Source organism: Phytophthora cinnamomi, assembly GCF_018691715.1.
Source record: "Phytophthora cinnamomi strain GKB4 chromosome Unknown Contig0, whole genome shotgun sequence".
In the NCBI taxonomy this organism is placed as follows: domain Eukaryota; phylum Oomycota; class Peronosporomycetes; order Peronosporales; family Peronosporaceae; genus Phytophthora; species Phytophthora cinnamomi.
In genome coordinates this window covers 560,828-574,683 of record NW_027150933.1, presented here as the reverse complement: position 1 = coordinate 574,683, position 13,856 = coordinate 560,828, and the positions used below count along the sequence as shown (strand labels likewise).

Here is a 13,856-nt window from a genome sequence, read left to right as displayed (position 1 = left end):
GTTGGAGTTGTCATCAATTAGCAGCGGATCCGTGGACGCCGAATTATCATCTATATCGTCGTCCCTTGTTGGTGAACGGTTAAAACAGCTCGATTCTCCCACTAGCATCAGCAAGTTGCAAGCATACGACAAACACACCGACCTCCAAGCTGAAGTTTTGAAGCAGTCGAAGGTATCAGCAGGCAGCGCACGAACAACATCACAACGAGATGCTGATGCTGACGCAGGGGCGTCCAGTGAACCGGTGGGCCAAGGGCGCAGTGAAATCGAAATGAGCTCTGCGGGCGATTTCAGAATCAGCGAGTTGGGTGGCATTGAGGGTGAGGAAGCTACCAGAGAAGGCGACAAAACAAGCGTGGCATCTAGCGAAGATCGTGATGTCAATGTCAGTGGCGGCAATCGCTCTGCCGTTGAACGGCTCCTACCTCCTGACGCTTACCTTCGCAAGGTCGGAGGCTTTGTCGACCACCACGGTGGCTGCTTTACGACTCCACCATTAGACTTCCACAGTTTCTGCATACCTCGCATCAAGTTTTCGCGCGAGGCTCCAGAATGCTCGTTGTCCGACTCAGAAGACGAGGAGGTCCGCCTCATCGAGCAGAAGTACAAACGGTTGATGGCGGCATGAACAACCGACAACTTCACCTGCTAAGTAGTGCCCACAGTAGTAGGTACAAGGAGTATAGTTTCGTTCCTTTCAGCAGGTACACTAAAGATTAACCTTTTACTACATCTACCTCCTGCGATCGATCATGTGTCGTTTTACTTATGGCACTCGGACAAGCAGCTCGTTGATCGTTTGGTTGACTTCAGACCCAAGTGATGCTCCTGGGCTCTCCACATACACAAGGTACTCGGCAGGAAGCATGAATACATCAGGTGGCTGGCCATTGGACGTCGCTGATTGCACGACGAACCGGAAGCGGTTCAAGTTGTAGACACCCGGCGCCATGAAGCATGCCTTCAGGTTGATCGCTACCCGGCTGTTAGGTGAGAAGCGTGCTACCTTCTTCTTGGTGACTCCAGTCCAAAAGAAGCGCGGAGGCGCGCCATGGGGTGGAGAAGCCCCGGAGTATGAAATCGAGTGTAACTTGGTCAAACTCGCAGAGTTAGGAAGTGAGGCTTGAGCTTCTTCAGGATGCAACATCTCGACAGTAACATCGAGTGGTGCCGAACTTGGTGTCGAGTCGTTGCACACCTGCATCATGATGTCTAATTCGGCGATGCTCAGTCCCGATGTAGATCCAGGGTATGTGGAGCTACGCAGCTCAACGGTGTCATTGTAGGTGAGAGTCACAGTTAACGGGCACGAACTTTCCTGGACAGGCGGGCGGATTTTCACGGATGTCAGATTGGTCTGGCCAATAGCCCGGTGGGGTGCTACCCCAGCAACCTTCTCACTGTACGACGAGCTGCAATTAGTCGACCACACAAGCACGAGATGACCATCGATGTCCGGGTGGGATAGCAATGCGCCTTTCGAGGTCGGCTGTGGCTCTTGTTGAGGTTTCGGCTCATATGCGTCGTCACCAGCAGCGCTTTTCAGAGCCTTGTTCTCTCGTCTCACGCTTTGAATCGTACGGAATCCACCACCGCGCTTTCCTTCACCTGCGTCACCACCTCCTGCACCCCCTACGCGCACGAGCTCTGCTGCATTTTCGAGACACAAAAACTGCTCAACAGGCAAGTTCGTTGAAAATTCTGTCGTGCTTTGCTCAGGGTTCAGCAGCATCTTGCACATGTCGGAGGTGTCAGTATCGAGTCGGCGAACCACGCGGAAGTAGCTTGTGCTTGCCTCGAAAAACCCAAGATGCAATGAATCTCGAACACTTGCTGCATTCTGTACCGACGGTTTTGCTAGTCTTTCAATCGCCCACGTGTTGCTTACGCATAGAAGCTCCTCCAGCCGAACCACGCCAGCCACCGGCCCAGTCATCTCGTGGTCGCCGCGTTGGTTTGATACAGTAATACCGAGAAGGTATTCGCCGCTGGCGCCAAAGCTTGGCTCGATTGAGTAAGACACATCTACACAAGGCAGCAAGTCTAGATCCAGCCTTATTTTCACGGTGCGCGACAAGGATTTGGCATGAATTTCTCCTGCCGTCGACGACTTGTACTTGAATAGGAGGGCTGAATGACGCCGCCCAGGAACCAACCCTCGCGCCCACAGTGTCACTTCTTTTCTTTCTCCTGGAGCAAGAACGACATCGCTCAAGTCGACAACGTGACCACTGGCACCGATATATCCGCACAGCTCTTCTGCACTTCCCGTTCCCGATGCACACAACAACAAATCCTTACAACAAGCCTGGAGACCAGCAAGAGCAGCAGTTCCTGAGTTGACAAGCATAACCTTCAGCTTGACGAGTTCGCCAACAAACGCCTCAGCGGGAACATCTTCAATCTTAACACTAAGCCATGGCATAGACTCAACCACGTTGGCGATTAAGCTCATGTTCGGTGCACGAGCCCGAGCTTCCCGGTGAGCTCTTGTGTCTTGCAATAGAGGGCCAGGTATATCAAACGCGTGCTCGCCTTGGACATCTCCACCACATATCGACCAGTGGACACCCGTCAAATTCAACTTCCCCCGGATTTTTGGACACACCGCAAGGCGGACCCGCTCTTCACTACACGGCAACAGCTGGAGGTTTACACTATCAATGACAATCCGCTGCTCTCCAGGGTCTCGGTTTTCAGGAACATCAAAGGTCTCCTTGTTGTCATCAATGGTCTCAAACTTTCCAAACAAGTGGATGTCTTCAACATCAACAGCACAGGAAAGCGCGTTCTTCATCACAAATTCCACATAAATCTGTTCTCCCAACACGTAGTTTTCAGGTTTTTGAATCGCAGCATTCTTCTTGTTGCGATAGCCGGCATACAGGTGCGAAGGCGCAAACCAACTTTTGGTTTCATCAGTACCAGCACACGTAACATATTGGTGCAGGCGGTTTTGCTTGTCAACATGTTCGCCCAATTCTTGCCAAGTCTCCGCTTCCGAGTGATTGCCATCGATAGAGCGATCGATACCAAATGCATTGGTCGACGCGAACACGACAGTTGACTTGTCATCCAGCTCAGGCATGCACAAGTCCCTCACAAGAAGTTTCTTAGCGCTACCATCTCCATTCTGTATCAAAGCGGGTCCACCCCGAGAACATGAGGACGGGGACGCATCTGTCGCGAGGAAATCCTTGACCATCAGACCAAAATCGTACAGCATAGCTTCCTGCTGACTCGCTGAGTTGCGGCCTGTGCCGATTAGCTTAAGAAATAGGTTAATGGAGGCCATGCGATCGTCCAGCTTATTGGCTTGTTGTGCAAGCATAAAGTTGATATGATCTTCAACAAGAAACCAGCCACTGCAGTCATAGATAGCTCGTGCCAAAGAGTAGCACCTCGCAGAGTGCTGCTCATGTCCAAGCGAATCGTATACGTGTCCAGCCATCACCATTCGGAAACCGTACTTGCGGAACTTTGGCAGTCGAGCCCGGAGGTCACAAAGAGCTGCACGCTCCATAAGGACCGCAGCACAGACCCCTTGCTCCATCGTGGAGCCCCGAATCAAAGCAGCAGACGCGTTGTCCATATAATCTGTAAACAACCCGGACTTACTCAAGGTGTGGTAGATCTCACCAGCAATGACCGCCGTACGGATAGCCAACCTCTGGGTTAATGGGGATGGTGTCTTAGCGTAGATAGCATTAGCTGAGTCCAGAGCATTTGTCATTTGCATAGGCGACCCCTTTGTCAGAAGCAAGCAGATTGCGATCATCTCGTTGACGTTCGCGCAATGGAACACGGACTTGTCAGATTTGAAGTCGTCACGCACCAAACGATACATCTGCAGCGCAAGCTCGTAATCTCTCACCAGGAAAGCTGTATCGGCCAGCAGACGAGTCTGCGACTCAATCGAGTCGCATTTGTACGTAACTCCACCTAAAGCAGCTGCGTTGGATGGACGCAAGTCCTTCGGCTTACGCAGCCACGATTTGAACACGTTTTTCACACCCTTCTTCATTGCCGACACCACCTCGTTCAACTGGAAAATTCTTCCTTCAAGCGACGACAACAGGAACCGCAGCCCGAAATCCCGCACGAACGCCTTGATCTGGGCCACATCATCTCTGGACAATAAAGTCCCCACTCCATCACTCACTTGCGGGAACGTCTCCATTTCGTGCGGGAACAGCGGGGGTCTCACATACGGGTTCTCCGTCCACACCGTCGCGAATTGCGAGGGCACCGGCGCCTCCTCCACGGGCAGCGAGTTGATCCTCAGCACCGTTCCGTTCACCGTGGTAATGTTCAAACTGCGCAAGATCGCGTCCGGATCGATGGACGTGCCCTCGGTCTCCAGCACATCGTGCACCACCACGTAGAACTTGGGCACCAACATGGCGTCGTACAGTCCTTGCTGGAACGGCGCCGGGAGATTCTTGGGCGCCGTGAGCTCCTCGAAGCTGTGGCGTGGGTTCGGGTCCGTGGAGCTCACGACCACCAGCATGGCCACGGGATGGCACAGCAGACTGTACTCTTCGCAGCGGTAGGTGTCCATGAGCGTGTGCTTGAAGGAGCGGTACCAGGGCATGGGGTCGTTGCTGCCCTCTGCGTCGGGGTCGGCCCCGACCACACGGAGGTACGTGGGCACGTCGTCGACGCTGGTGACGCGCGGGATGTCGAGCTCCACGGCGGACGCGGCGCTGTGCGGCGGCGGGTGGCGCTTGATGCTGGCGTTGAGCTGCTCGGTGCCCTCATTGAGCCCGAGCGGGTGGAACTGGCTGGCCGACAGGAAGCGGAAGTTGAAGCGCGCGAGCTGGATCGGGTGCGTCACGGAGCGCAGCGGCGTGTCGGCGTCCTCCAGGCGCGCGAAGCCGTTCAGCAGGTCGGCGAGGGACAGGTTGTTCTTCTGCGCGATGCGCTCCGCCTCGGACGTCGAGCACGTGAGCACCACGGGCGCGAACGTGTCCTGCACCCAGCTCTCCATGAACTCCATGGCGGTCTGCGTCCGAGGGGGCCAAGTCAGGAATTGCCGTCAGATTCGTGTGTCTATTCCGATACAAGTCGCAATTTTTGTACATCAAGGACCAATATTTGTAATTTGCAACATGAGCGTCGCCATCGAATTCTAACGTTACCTAGGAGTGTACTGATGGGCCTACTTCGTTGTATTGTAAGACTAACTGTGGATCCGATTTTTTTTATCAGACTAACATACGTACGCGCTTGTCTTCTTCTCGAACCTCCGGTGCTTGAAGCTGCGACAGCCTCGCTTGGGAATGGTGTTAAAGCGATTTGGAGCACAAGGATAAGTGTAAGCTGAGGTTGCGCCTCGTCGCGGAAGGCATAAATGGAAGTGGTATTAAAGCGGAATTGCGCGAAGTTTGACAGTTGTGTCTCGTCACGGAGCCTCGGTGCCTTCGTGAAATATTGCAGTTCACTGAAAGGAAATCGGTGACACTGATTAGAAAATCTTTGGCGCCGAAGCTGCCATGCGCTCGTAGCGCTCATTCCGCAATTTGCAAGATGCCCCCAAGCACAAGAAGACCTTGCCACCACGACCCCCGCCACCCCGCCTGCTCACATCAAGTTGTCAAGACGAAGTTCAACCAACCGTGCGGGCTAAACTTCTGCTCGACGAGCTCCGAAGCTCAGCGACGGAGCTCAAACTGGTCTGCCTGCTGAGATTGAAGATTGCCGGCATGCACGTGTGGTGACGCACCTTCCAGAAATCGCAAACTCAGATCCAAGAATCGCAGGTTAAAACCCCAGTGATTCCAGAACCCAAGTCCTTGATCCCGGATCACTCGACGCTCGGAACGCGTCGGGAGGGCGTGTGTTGTTCCCCTACTTGCGATCCCCTGGGCGGGTCTTGACGGGAGCTACGCGGTGGGCCCAGACGTGGTTCGGCCACACTTAACCCTAGAAATATCCACATTCACTTGAACGAAACTTGGCCCTGGTCCAGTAGATCCCAGTTTGCACGTGTCCATTCGAACCCGAAATACCCCAGGGTTTTTCTAGAATATATAGACATCACTTTCCACACAAATCCTTGCCCACTTCTTCTCAGACCCTGGACCCGGGTCTTGATAGCCTCCGCTTTTCCCAGCGACTCCGACTTCGAGTCACTCCAGTCACGCCACTTCCTCTGGGCGGTTCAGACTGATAACCGCGTAGCTAGTGTACCGAAAATCTGCAGCCTGGTCGGAGCCACCTGTTCACTTACGGTAATGATACCGTTTCGCAAAGCACGCTTAAAAGATCAACAAAACTTAACGTTTTAAACCCTGGAGGATATTTGAGTGCGTTAAGTTAAACAGATATTTCATATTACCGGAAACGTGACAGTACCAAAACGTAGCACAACTTCCTGCATCAGGAATGTAGCAACACTCTCCACCGTGTGCTGTGTCACGCAATAATATCTTGTCACGTACTCGACCGCTGCGATAACATACCGATCACCTCCGTCCGCTACGGGGATGGGGCCGGCGACATCACGTGCCCACCGGTCTTCTACCGCACCACCTCGCAAGCTGCGCAATGGCGGTATCACCTCACGTGGGTTTCTCTTTCGGGAGCCGCACTCTGGGCATCCACGCACCCATCGTCGTACTTCCCGGTACAGTCCTGACCACCAATACAACTGTGCTACTCGTCCATACGTATGAGGGCCACGCAAGTGTCCACTCCATACGCTGCCATGCATCTCTTTGAATAGGGCCGACCACAACGTCGGTGGCAATACCACTCGCCATCCATTCGCCGTCTCAATCGTCACCAGGCCGTACTTGTCGTCGATTGTAACGGGGTTACACACAAGTGGCTACAAGCCACTTGTGATTTTAACAGATAAAAATCTGTTAAAAGTTTTAGATACTTCCTCACCTTGGTGTAAGTCACACCAATGGATACATTGAAGTGGGCCACCACAATGAGTGGTCCACACCTACCCAAAGATCCTATTGGTAGAAAGCAGCATCTTTCTACTAATTATAGACGTGCATATTGGCGGGGCTCTGACAGCCAGCCGCTGTCAACCCCTTTCATGAATGATAAACAGTTTTAGCAGATTTAGGAGGAGATCAATTTACAAACAATACAGTTCTCATTTTACCTAATCTAAGTCACTTGGAGTCTTATCTGATGTAAATTATATTTGTGTATTCAAATATAATTAACTCAAATAATTACTAAGTACTTACGCTTCCTCATACACGTAGCGCGACGTGTAAGCAAAAGTAGTGAGTCAAGTTAGACCCACTGCACCTGGTAGCACTCTGTAGTCCGTCCAACGACCGACTGCTTGACGTTCGTACGCGGTGTACGAACGCGGAGCCGAGAACCACATGAACACGGAGGTGCCCATGGAGAGCTCCAATACGCCTGCAACGCATGTTGCACGCGCTGACTGCCCCCACATGTCCGACCCAGAGTGGGAAGCCCTTCAACGACTGTCAACAGTCATTGGAGAAGCGGCGATAGCTACGATGGTGTGTACGCTATCGCCAACGGAGCAACATGGTGTTGCTCTACGATTCATCATGAAGGAGCAGCGTGATGCTGCTTCCTCATTAACGGCGTCGTCAGGGACGACACCGAGTGCTCAATCATTGAAATTGTGCGTAAGCAATTACGTGGGAAGAGAGGGCGAGCCTCTCCTCCGGTGGCTTGTCGAGTTTGACACAGCCATAGCGGCTCGACGCATCGTCGACCTGCTGTCGAAGGTCGCATTCGCCATGTCCTGCCTTGGCGGACGCGCAAGGAGTTGGGCGTATGGGCGCCGACTCTCCGATCCTACGTGCTTCAGCACGTACGAAATATTCAAAGAGGAGCCCAGACAAGCGTTTGAGCCCCCGCAAAACGAGGTCCGGTCGAGGGCGGAGTTCCTCGACCTTCAGCAGGGTAAACGCATGACGTTCATGCTTACGCGCAGCGCGCACGATACTTGGTTTCAAATATCGTGACCAATCCAATTGACGAGGCGACTAAGGTCGTCACGTCCATGAAGGGACTTAGAGATGGGCCTGTGAAGACCTATCTCTTCCGAGAGTACCCGAGTACTCTCGAAGCTGCAATCACCCATGCCATGCAAGAAGAGTTTAGCCTGCGGCAGGCTAAACTCCATGCAAATGTACCGAGGCCGCAACCGCGCCCGGTAGTGAGGACGGTAGGTCCAGAACCAATGGACCTCTCGCACGCAACAACTGCTGGCTATCAGCAGCAGGGAGGCAACGTGCGATGCTTCCGTTGCGGAAGGATCGGTCACTTTGCACGGGAGTGCACAGCTCCCATGCCCCCTGGAGGTGGCCGTCGTGGTGATGCCGGGCATCGTCGCGGACCAACAAAAAACGCGAACATCCAGTAGGCGCGGGGCGCCCTACTGGTAATGCAGTCACGCGTGCCGACATCGGGCACGCGACATTAAGGACTGCAGCCCCCAGTGAGACTAGCTCTCGCTGCAAGAAACAAGATGACAGACCGAACCTAGTCATCCTGAAGGTTTACTCGAAGAGAGCGAGTGACTCTCTTCGAGCTTTGGTAGATTCAGGCGCGTCGAACAACTTTGTTCGACTACGGAGCCTGCAGAAACTTGACTTCGAGGAGGTAAAGGTACCTCGAAGTCTTCTGGAAGTTCGATTGGCAACAGGTGCCATCATGAAGACCGAGAAGCGCGTCGTGAACGTGCGCTTCTCGTACAAACAACGGGTGTTTGTCGAACACTTTTTCGTCCTGGACCTGGACGATAAGCTCGACGTAGTAATGGGCATGCCGTGGCTTGCACGGCATGAACCGGTAATTGACTGGAAGAAGCGCACGATCGTGCGCTTTGGTCGCGACTGCGGAACAGAGAGCGATGGCCCTGTTACCGCAGCGCACGCACCAGCAGGTGCACGCGACTCGCCAGACGAGACAGCGCTTAATGCCGCTGTCCCGGAGTGCCCAAGTGGTGCGCGAGGGCGCGCACAAGCGAGACCAACGTCGGCAATGCTGCCGACGTCAGAAGAAAAAGATGTGTTGGTTCCGGGAACCAACACCCACGTTCAAGCGTGTAAGGGACAGTCCCTGACCCGAAGTGGTCAGGTCGACAACGACGCGTCGGCTCCGGGAGCCGACGCACCCTCGGTTATGAGGGGCTCCGCCAATAACTGGCGTCGAGGTACAAAGGCGTGTTGACTCCGGGAGTTGACGCTGCAAACAGTGCGGACGGTTGCAAACGTACCGCTCTGACGCAATTTGCATGCTGTCGTGCAGCCGGGCTGCACGACGAAGCGCCATGCGATCAAGCCGGGCTTGATATCGCGCGCCCGCGGACAGGGTCTGCCGGCGAAGGGACACATTACCGTGCAGCCGGGCTGCACGAAGGAAAATGCGGTCAAGCCGGGCTTGATACCGCGCGCCCGCGGCCAGGGTCCGCCGGCGAACAAGTGTCCACGGCCGGGCCTGGACCGAAGAACAACTGTGCGGAGCCGGGCTCCGCACAACAAGAAGACGGCGCAAGTCTCGGTCTGGGACCGAGACGCAACAAGAGCAGTCTGCTGGGCAGACAGAGGCGGTGACGCCGAATGTGAAGACGCTAAGCGTCTTGACGCGCACCGATACTGGATTCCAGTATCGTGAAATGGAACTCGCTAGTCCTCCTCCGACGACGTCGGAGTTGACTTCGCTTCCAGTCATGAGCTGGAAGCGCTTCACACGCGACTTGCACAATGGACGCATCGAACAGGTCTGCGTTCTTTCGAACAGCGAAAGAACGAAGAGCGAGAGCAAAGAGCTGAGGCAGCTCTTCAAGTGAAGTACCACTGAGAGTGAAGACACTCTCAGTGCGAAGACGAAGCGAGAGCTCTTCGAGGAACAAGGCTGGGACTCGCTGAAGTCGAGTCCCTATTACGAATTGTTGAGGGAGTACAAAGACGTACTCCCGGAAGAGATTCCTACGGAGCTTCCGCAGGATAAGGACATTCAGCACGAGATTGATCTCGTGCCGGGCACGAAGTACTGTGTCACGCGGCAGTGGCCACTGCCGCGAGAGCAAGTAAAAACAATCGACGACTTCTTTGAAAGTCGTCGCAAAGCAGGACAAGTGCGGGAGTCAAAGTCCCCACACAGTGCTCCGACGTTCTGTGTCAAAAAGCCACAGGGCGGATGGCGCGTCGTTCATGCCTACAACAAGCTGAACGATGCAACGGTACCGGCGCAGACGCCGATACCACGAAAAGATGTTATCATTGTGGCGATGCGGGCTCCAAAATCAGGGAATAGCCTCGCGGCTAGACCTCGATCTCAGATCACTCAACTTAGAATCTGAGATTAAATCTCAGATCCCAAGCTGGGTGCGGCGTGTGTTCCTCACTCTTGCAATCCCTTGACTTGGTTTTTCCTAAGGCTACGCTGTGGGCCCAAACTTGCGTCGGCCACACCAGCTGCCTCCGAACTCGACAGTTCCCAGATGCCCCCAGACGAAGTTTGCTCCTTGCTTGGAAGGCCCTTGTACGCACGTGCGAAGTCCGCTGTGCCCCGTTTTCTTGAATATAAACATGTCCACTCCACACACATTTAGTCCACTTCTCTTCTCAGGCCCTTGGACTCTGGGCCATAACAACCTCCTCCTTGCTCAGCGACTCCGGCCCCGAGTCGCTTCCAGTCACAAAACTTCCTCCGGCGGCTCAGACGGAGAGCCGCACAACGGTCTTCGCTCGCCCCTCAGACCGGAGTGGCCCCGAGATTTGGCTCGGTCTGAGTCTTCCTTGATCCAGGGTTCTCGCTCTGCACCCCGGGTCTTCCGCGCACCACGCCTTGATGTAGGCGGCACAGCGAAGCTGGGAACCACTATCACAGACTATTCGCGCCACACGGATACCACTAGCAACCCCAGAAACCCTATCCCAGGTGTTGCTCTGCCGAAACGTCAGAACGGAGCACCTTCCGCCCGAAAATATGAAGCACCGCCAGGAAACCAGCCCACCAGCAAGGAAAACCAGCAAAACCAATGTCCCGCGTGTGGAAATACAACAACGAAGGCAAACCGGGCCGAAACACGACAAGCTTGGTTGTTGAACTTGAATTTATTTGGAGTTAGCTGAGCTTGACCGTAGAACACTGGTAGCGACTCCACTAGGCCTTGCGCGCGCCGCCGGGGGCAGGGACTTGGTCCCTGTAAAGCAACACGCCCGTCGGCGCAAAACGAATCCCGCGGCTTGCGGTCTTCGGGGCAAAACAAACTCTGATTATTATCATGCACATGCACATACAAAGGGCCTATCAAGTAAGGGTGCAAACATCTCCTGGGTACACCTTGAACAAGGGTGAGACACCCACTAAGCTACTGGCTTGGCGGCGCCCGTGAATGCGCGTCGCTGCTTTGGCGTCCTTCCATTGGCCTGTCTGGGTCAGTCATCACTTGATTACACTGATTACACCGGAGTGCAAATCAGTGATATCCTGATCACGCCAGGATCTTGTGGCCGGGATTGGCCGGACTTGGTCTGTCATTACCTGATTACACTGATTACTCTGGGTACAAATCAGGTGTAATCCGGATGACGCCAAGATCCTGTGGCCCAAATCCATAGGCGACTGGTCAGGCCGAATCTTGTGTGCCAGACACCAGGGGCCGAAAAGCCACAACGGGGCGACCCTTCAGAGTGACCTTCCAAGCGGCAACCGCCAACTTCAAAGAGCAACTACCGCAGCTCCCAGACCAGCAATGAAGCCATCGCTTGTGTACCCACTTCATATGCGAGACCACGAAATCGCACTTCAGGCCCTGCAGGCACGCCGTAGGCTCTTAGTCACGTCCTAGGCTCGGGGCGTCAGCTGTCTTTCACCAGTTTCCACTTAACCTCACGAACATCGTGCATCCAGACACCAACTTGCGCCCACAATCACCGTGTCTCAGTTTTGGCGCGAGTCGAGGGACTGCCGAGCTGAAAACCTGAGTTTGGGGCAAAATTACTATGCTGATTCCACATCCCAGCTGTGACACCAATTTGCCGAGTCTCAGTTTTGGTTCAACTCTGGGACTCTGAGTCTGGGAATCTGAGCTGGGGACAAAACTACGATGTTGACTCCATATCTCAGCTGTGGCACCCCAGAGCCAAGATGAAATCAGACGCCGCACGCCACGCCCTCTTCCTAGACCCCAGACTGCACATCTCAGGGTCTGGAGCACAGGCAAACCTCAGACCGAACTCCAAATCGCAAAGTCTCAGACTTTTGACATCACGCTAAGGTCCCAGAACCCCTGGCACTCCAAACTGTTAGATCACCAATCTGAGATCTGGAGTCTGAGACTTAAACAACCATGGGGCTCCAAATCACAGATCCAAAAGACCAAGGCTCAGCTCTCTGCCCATGGTCTGACTCAGGCCTGGAACCTCAAATCTGCGGCCTCTAGAGCGAATCTCAGACCTTAGGCCCCAGACCGAATTCAAATCTCAGACCCGGGTCTGGGGTCGCTGCATCTTGACGTCCACAGAGCTCAGTTTCCAGATGTAGCCAGTACAACTTGAAATCTGTACAAAAACAAGACTTGGGTCAAGAAATATCCACGTTTCAAGTGACATGTGGCCGGTACGTGATAGGGTTTGGGCTTCTGACTGATGGGTCCTGGCCTAGAATTGGCTGGGTCCTCGTCACATCATCGATTCGATGGCCGGGAGCACCGTTTACAGTGCTCTCGACTTGCGAGATGGATTCTATCAGATCCTAATGCGCGAGAGCGATATCCCTCTCACGGCAGTGAGCACGCCAAGCGGCATGCTCTGGCAGTGGCCAGTGACGTCGCGGAGACTCAAGAACGCCCCTGCGACCTTCAACAGTTGCGTGACGCACTTGGTGCGCTCGGTGCGCGACTTCGCGCCGAGCTACTTCGACGATGTGTTCATCCACAGCCGGGCTGTGGACGGGAAGACCGACGTAGAGATGCACAGGGTGCATCTCCGGAAGCTACTTGAGCTTATGCGAAAGCATAAACTCTACGCGAACCTGAAGAAGTGTATCTTCGGGGCGAGCGAGATACCCGTCCTCGGGTGTCTCGTAGGGAAAAATGGTGTTCGCCCTGACCCAGAAAAGGTCAGAGTGATTAATAAATGGCCAACGCCTTCAAGTGTCAAGGAACTGAGGCAGTTCCTTGGCTTGGCCACGTACTTGTGCAAGTACGTGGAGGATTACGCGGGCAAGATCCGCCCGCTGTCACAGCTTCTTAAGAAAGAAGCTGTGTGGAATTGGACACCCGATTGCCAAAAGGCATTCGATGCAGTCAAGCGGGGCTTGACTGAGGCGCCGATCTTGGCAGTGGCTGACCAAGATCGCCCATTTCACGTAGTGTGTGACGCATCCGATTTCGCGATCGGATGCGCGTTAATGCAGCACGATCACGAGGGCCGTGATCGTGTCGTCTATTACCAGTCGCCTCAGCTGAAAGCAGCTGAGCGTAATTATCCGGTACATGACAAGGAACTCCTTGCCATGAAATATGCACTCACAAAGTTCCGAGTGTATCTACTTGGAAGTAGACCATTTGTGGTCTACACCGACCATGCTTCACTGCGCACCGCAGTGAAGTCGCCACACATATCACAAAGAATGGCGAGATGGCTCTCATTCTATGTGGAGTATAACTTCCGGGTCGAATACAAACCCGGAAGATTGAATGTAGTGGCCGACGCGTTATCGGCTGGACTATGCAGAAGCTGTTGACGTCAATGCCATTGACGCCATGCGAACAAGCAAACTCACATCGTCTCTGTTGGACGATGTGAAGGCCGCGTACGGGCACGACGCGGACGCGAAGCTCTTGCTGGCCTATGGCACAGCGCCTTCTGACAAGTCCCGTCAGAAGCTGCCCA

The 13,856-nt window shown here is 54.2% G+C and overlaps 2 protein-coding genes across 2 annotated transcripts; both read right to left on the bottom strand.

Annotated features, from left to right (window-relative positions):
- Positions 1 to 766: 766 nt before the first annotated feature.
- Positions 767 to 1,741, bottom strand: IUM83_01814 (Trafficking protein particle complex subunit 8; the record flags this gene model as incomplete). Its single annotated transcript, XM_067925694.1, has 1 exon — positions 767 to 1,741. One exon carries the CDS (start codon positions 1,739 to 1,741, stop codon positions 767 to 769), a length of 975 nt encoding a protein of 324 aa, XP_067801070.1.
- Positions 1,742 to 2,405: 664 nt separating this feature from the next.
- Positions 2,406 to 4,999, bottom strand: IUM83_01813 (Trafficking protein particle complex subunit 8; the record flags this gene model as incomplete). Its single annotated transcript, XM_067925693.1, has 3 exons — positions 2,406 to 2,411; positions 2,609 to 3,543; positions 3,619 to 4,999. The coding sequence occupies 3 exons, from the start codon at positions 4,997 to 4,999 to the stop codon at positions 2,406 to 2,408; spliced, it is 2,322 nt and encodes a 773-aa protein (XP_067801065.1).
- Between the last annotated feature and the right edge of the window lie 8,857 nt (positions 5,000 to 13,856).